Below are 6,000 nucleotides of genomic sequence, written 5' to 3' on the forward strand. Positions count from 1 at the left end.
CGAGAAAATAGGTCGTCTTCCAGAAACCATTACACAAGCACAGATCCATCAACTTCCTCAATACTTGTAATACACAGATTATGTGTACTGCAACCAACGTGGAGCAGAAAATGGGACCACGACACAAGAACAACCCTCTTTCTCCTGGAATAACAACAACTATATTTTGTGAAGCCTTCTGGTTTTGAGTTCACCTCTACTTTTATTCTGAAATTAGATCAGATGCTTTTAAGCTACAGTCAGCCAAAAGAGGCAGTTGTTTTTATTTTTTGACTATTATGAAATTTATTTATGATCATTTTTGCACAGAAGAAAGCAAGCAAATTTTTTATTTTTTTTTCATTTTGGGGGGTTTAAAGTAATTATTTCCTGCCTTTTAGCCATCAAAAGAGATAAAAATGAAAACAGCAGTTAGATGGACTCAGTAATATTGGAATGTATGCTTACCAGTTTCACCTTACCGTGGCAGCATGGTAACATCCGCACCCTCATAGAAAACCTAGTTTGCGGCAGCAATCTAAACACTTAAAGAAGGGTCCACAGTGGCTGACAGAATTTCATGGCTCAATATGAATATGTTTCACTGAATAAATGTGAAGCAGGGTGCAGAACAAGGCCACGCCATCAGCTTAAACCTTGGTACAATCGAGCCTCAAGAGATGAAAGCAAAATGAGAGTTCCTTACCCAAAGCTAACAACCCAAGTTCCAAGGTTTTCAGAGCTTAACAAGATCTGGATTGTAAAACAGTCGAGCGGCACAAGTACAAATTGCCTGGCTGTATTACAATGTCATCTAAATGGTGATTTGAGACTCCTGGCAGCATCGGGCCAAGAGGTTGAAACAAGACTCCAGAGGAACAAGTAGCTGAGGATGGACAGATCGCTCACAATGCAGATACCATCTACACAGTTGCTCACTGATAGACCTATTTGTTTCCACAACATTAGCTTTGCTGCAGCTCTTTATTTCAAGTGTCATGTTAAGGGGCGTGTTTTTTTTTTTTTTCTCACCCAGCTGCACCATTATACATTCAAGAGCACAAAAAACTCTGTTGTTCTGGATGTGATACACAGTAGACAAAGCTCACATCTTACCAATAAGTATTACTACTACGTTTGGTCAAAAAAGGTGATAAAATAGTGACAACTGCCCAATTTGCAATGTCCAGGTTGACATAATCAAAATGTTTATTTTGTCCAAGCAGCAGTTGAAAACCCAAAGAGATCAAATTTACAGTTAAAGACAGCTAACAGGAAAATATTCACATTTCAGCAGTTAAAATTAATCATCTGACTTGTTATTTATGTATTCTTTCAACTAAAATCAATATTTTTCAATTATATCTGTCAATTTTTTGATTAGAGCCAACTAATACAAATATGACATCCCAGCCGGTCGAAACTGTTACATATTTTGTATCTTTTGATACATTTTATCTGAAATGTTCTAATAAAACAAATGCAAACATATTGAATGAACTTAAATATCTGACACTCGATCAAACCTCACAAGTTCAAGCTTCATAAACCAGACACGATGATGTCATTCTGTGCAGCCAGTCCTATTCTTAGAAAAGGGACATTTGCAGGGCTGAAAATTAAATGTCACTCTTGTTACAGAAATGCCACTCCACAGCTTATCACTTTGTCATTTTCGAGTGGTGACTGGGAAGCTTGCTGTCTCTGCCGGAGGACTTGACCCTCATTTTATAGAAGCTTAAGCTTAATATTTGATGGCTAAGCAGATGTGAGAAAGCAGGAACCTTTCTCTCTCTTTGAATAACTACATCGTCGCCATCACGTTCATCCTGATAATACGGCGTCATGATTTATTTAGCAGCTCAAGGCCCTGATTTCTGATGGAGAAACAAGGAGTGGTCAGTGTTTTTGAGAGGTGCAGTCAGTGTCTGACAAGCAAAAACAAACCCAGAGGACTATTTGTGCATCTTAAGTGACTCTGACATCCTTCTAATCAGTTCATCATCTCCTGCATCAAAAGCTGTGACATTAACAATGAGGCGGGACGAGATGACGAGCTGCTGTGAAAGCAGAGGAGGGGGCCGTCGGACATGCTGACGATAATGTCAGGTTATGCAAAAACATGATAGGCTATCAACACTCCGACACCTTAGACTGACTCATTGCTGAGCCCGGTTTCACCCAAGTGGGAGCAAAATACTGAAGGCCTGAGAGCAGACTGCATTTCTCTTCTGTGAGAGGCGATCACATAGAAGGAGTGGGTGTTGGCTGTTGTGCCCAAAGGGGAAAAGACAGATTCACATAAGCACATAGGCTAATATGCATGTTGCTGTAAATGAACAATTCCCAGACTCATGGCTAACAGACTAATAGACACTATAAAGCCTCTACATTTATCTGTATGATAAGTAGTGACTCAGTGCATGTATCAGTCTCCCCCGACGCTCTCCAGAGACGCGATTCTGAGTCACTGAGATTAAACACCCTGCATGGAAAAAGTGTTTATCTTTAAGTTTCCAACAGAAAGACACTGCCTTCTGTCCAAACTCCAAAAGAAGAAACACACAGAGAGTGCTTACAATTAGGTGAGTCACTGGGTATAAATTTTTACTGATTCTTGTTTGATTCTTTAATCACACTTGACTCAGATGACATAAAAATAGTTGAGGAAATGCTCTGAAGATAAACCGATTGTTTGCAAAATCTGCACCAGAGAAAATGCATAACCTAAAATGCAAAAATGCAAAATAATGGAATGCCGATTGCAAATGTGTTCCGTTGAGCAAGTCAAAATTTTGTTTGTGCATGTGCAGAAGGCCACACAAAACCACTAACAAGTGTTTCACCTCCTGCAGTTAGAGGCTGTAACACGAAGCGCCGACAAAGGCAGGAAGGAGGAAAACTGCAAGCAAGCAAACATGTAAACAATACCAGATTGAGAAAATCAGCTCTCATGACAAAGGAAATACACTTCATACCCCTGTTAAAACTGACTTTAGAGGGCAAATACTGAAAGCAAATACAGCTTTTTGTGTTGAAAACTCCACATTTAAATGAGAAGCTTGTGTTTCTGAACTTTAAAATGTCCTGTGGTTTCCTTTTAAATGTCAATGCTGCATAGCCAACCCTCTGTAAGAAGAGTAGAAGCATTAAACCGAACCAGCTGTTTGACATCCTCTGCTGTGCTACCTGGGCACTCAGAGCCAGACTCAAACTTTGGCAAGCCCAAACGTTTCCACATTAGATGAGGAATTTTGAGAGTTGATGTGTGCTGAAGCTCCAAATGGCAGCACCTTCAGGGATGGTGGTGATGTTAGGGCTAACAAGAGCCAAGAAGAATGTCCATCATCCATCTTCACTTTCAAGCTCTTCTCTATCTGTTTCTGCTAAATTTCCTCCCGTCATTCTTTTTGACTTCCGTTACTGTCTTTTTTGACAAACTACTCCCCTCCAAACCGGCCTATTTTCACTTGGAAAGAGGCACTTTGTTGATAATATGCCACTCCAAACTCAAATTCTTAACAACATGTTAAATCTAATTAAGCATCGTGCAACAAGCTCCTAGGGACTACTTATGCTGTCATAGATATCAGAACCATTAACTGATAATATTAAGTTGCACAGATAAAAAGCAAATCCCAGCCTAGAACTCTAAAGTATAAATAATTTTAGGATCGCTTCCTTCTTGGCTCGTGATTTAGACACAATAAGACATTGTGACCATAATTCTATCATGTTATTCACTATAGTTGTCCATGATTCTGGTCACAGAACAGCAGCAAGCAAGAATAGCACACGCCCACAGGAAAATCAGGTGTTAACATGTACTTCTCCAGTAAAAATGAAAGTAAACTAGTGCGTCAAAGAGCATCAGAAGAATGCAGAAAAAAAGGATCAGACCGAAATGTCAAGAGCTACATTCAAAGTTAAATGTTGTGAAACACTATGCTTAACATGCTGCACATGTCACACACACACACACACACACAGGTTTCATCTGAATGAGTCAGATGTCTTTCATTCTGGTTTTACCTTGGCACTGGAATCCTTGTTTTCCAAACCCCCTGTGAAAAGAAAGAAGGCTGAATTGAGAAGCTGTTCACATACACTTTTTATCCTGCATTCCTGCAGACACGTACTCTGACATGTACATAAACTCCTTCCTGCTACCGTGTGTTGCATATTATAAGCCGCTATTGAACAAGGGCATTGTGGAGCTTTCAAATTTTCACGTTTTTCATCCTCCTGTAGAAAAAGGGAAGTCCCCAATGAGATATTTTTCTGCAGAGCCCTGAATTGGAGCAAATCAGTGCAGCCAGACTTCAACATCTTATAGAAAGCTTTCCAAAGAAGGAGAGATGCTGTTGTATTAGCACAAAAACACCTAATAGTTTTAGAAGCAGGTATTCAACAGTCGAATATGGGTGTATTGTTCAGGCATCCACATACTTTTGGCCTGCTGTAAAACGACTGTTTATTCATTATAGAAGTCACAAATGCACATAAACCTCCACAAACAGGTTCTGTTGTTTAACTCTAAAAGTAAAGCAACAAGTTGTTTGCCTTTAAGCTGCAGATCATGTTGAGCTTTGCGCCAAGGAGTGGTGGGGCACAGGTTATTATGTAAATGCTATAAGCCACGAGCAACGAAAGGCCCGAAATCACACGCCCACCTCCAGCAGCAGAGGACTGGAAATGTGGGTGTAACTCTACCAAGCTGTCTGCAAGTTTACTCAGCTCACAGTTAACATCACTGTAAAGACTAAACCGAAGCCTGAAAAGTTACATGTAGACACTTCCGGACACGTCAGTCTACACATAACACTCAGAAACTTGTGTTTAGTCATGTTTTCCAAATGCATTTCTGCCTCATGAGTGGGAAGAAAAGTGCAACATAAATGCAATAGTCTGTGCCTCTGCAAGTCCCTGCCTACTTCTAGTGTGTATCAAATGAAAACCATGTGCATACGCTGAAAGAATGCTTTGTGGCGTGAAGGTGAAGACCTTTTCCATATGGTCTTACACTGCCAGTAAACTGCAGAGTTTTCCCCCAGAAATCAAGCCAGCATGCAGCTACGCAAGACAGTTTCAAGAATATAACAGCTGGAATGTGTGCAGAGGAGGTGAGTCTATTACTCATTCAAACACTTCAACAGGGTTCAATTTCAGCAGCTGCGTAAGAGTAATGTGTTAATAAGGGATGATGACAAAAACAAGTGGACTTTAACGGGAACAGTTGTCATTTAGTTAGACAAAATGTGCTCATTTAGATTTAGGAACCAGTGAAGTGGCTCTGAAGATGAAAATGACTGCTTTCATTTCTCACTGAATTTTCCCAATTAGTGCATGCATTCAAATTTAACTGAATCCTCTGCTGCTTGACAGAATTTACTAACATAACCAATGCAAGCCTGATAACATCAACAGCAGCCTAACTCCTCCCATATGGAAGTGATGTGACAAAATTACTACAATGTGGGATTCTGGGAGGAAAGCGAGCTGAGAACGTCAAGAAACTCCTGTGCAAACACCCTGATGGCAAGAAAGTGTTTGAGAAGTGCGGGATTATGAGGGGAAAGTTAGTCTGGAGTTGTGTTACATCATCCACTGAACTTGTCCAATATGCAACAGGCAGCAGTCAGAGGTGGGGTCGGACACTCACCAGATGAAGTCGGTGCAGTGGCTGCAGAAAGTCGGCTGCTTGAAGAACCGGGCTATGAATTTGTGGTTCTTGACTTCGTGGACGTTCTTTTGCCTCAGAGCACCTTTCCGAGCAAATCTATTCGCTACGTCCGCGGTGGACGACTCGTTCAAACTTAGATCAGCCATGTCCCCCCTGCACACAGATCAATTAAGCAGCAGCAGCAGCAGCAGTCCGCTCTTGTTCAGCTGTCTTCGGCTGGTTTCAGTCCGTTTAGACGCGCAGCTCTCAGTGTGGAGACAGCAGAGTGCGGAGCGGCGGTCTGCACTGGAGACGCTGTGCTGACTGTCTGAGGGCTTTTCCCTGCCTGTCGTTACAGC

The 6,000-nt window shown here is 41.2% G+C and overlaps 1 protein-coding gene across 6 annotated transcripts in view; it reads right to left on the bottom strand.

Annotated features, from left to right (window-relative positions):
- The window catches only part of prkcaa (protein kinase C, alpha, a), a 153,029-nt gene extending 147,029 nt beyond the window's left edge, over positions 1-6,000 (bottom strand). For 2 of the 6 annotated variants that reach the window (XM_035953657.2, XM_023282082.3), the window contains exons 1-2: positions 5,642-6,000; positions 4,012-4,043 (exon numbers count right to left, since the gene is read on the bottom strand). In XM_035953657.2, coding sequence (XP_035809550.1) covers positions 4,012-4,043; positions 5,642-5,808 — 199 coding nt within the window. In that variant the 5' untranslated portion in view covers positions 5,809-6,000. The remainder of the gene's footprint in view (positions 1-4,011; positions 4,044-5,641) is intronic. The other 4 variants (XM_035953658.2, XM_023282083.3, XM_023282084.3 and 1 more) reach the window with 3 other exon arrangements.

This window comes from Amphiprion ocellaris, chromosome 4 (assembly GCF_022539595.1).
Source record: "Amphiprion ocellaris isolate individual 3 ecotype Okinawa chromosome 4, ASM2253959v1, whole genome shotgun sequence".
In the NCBI taxonomy this organism is placed as follows: Eukaryota; Metazoa; Chordata; class Actinopteri; family Pomacentridae; genus Amphiprion; species Amphiprion ocellaris.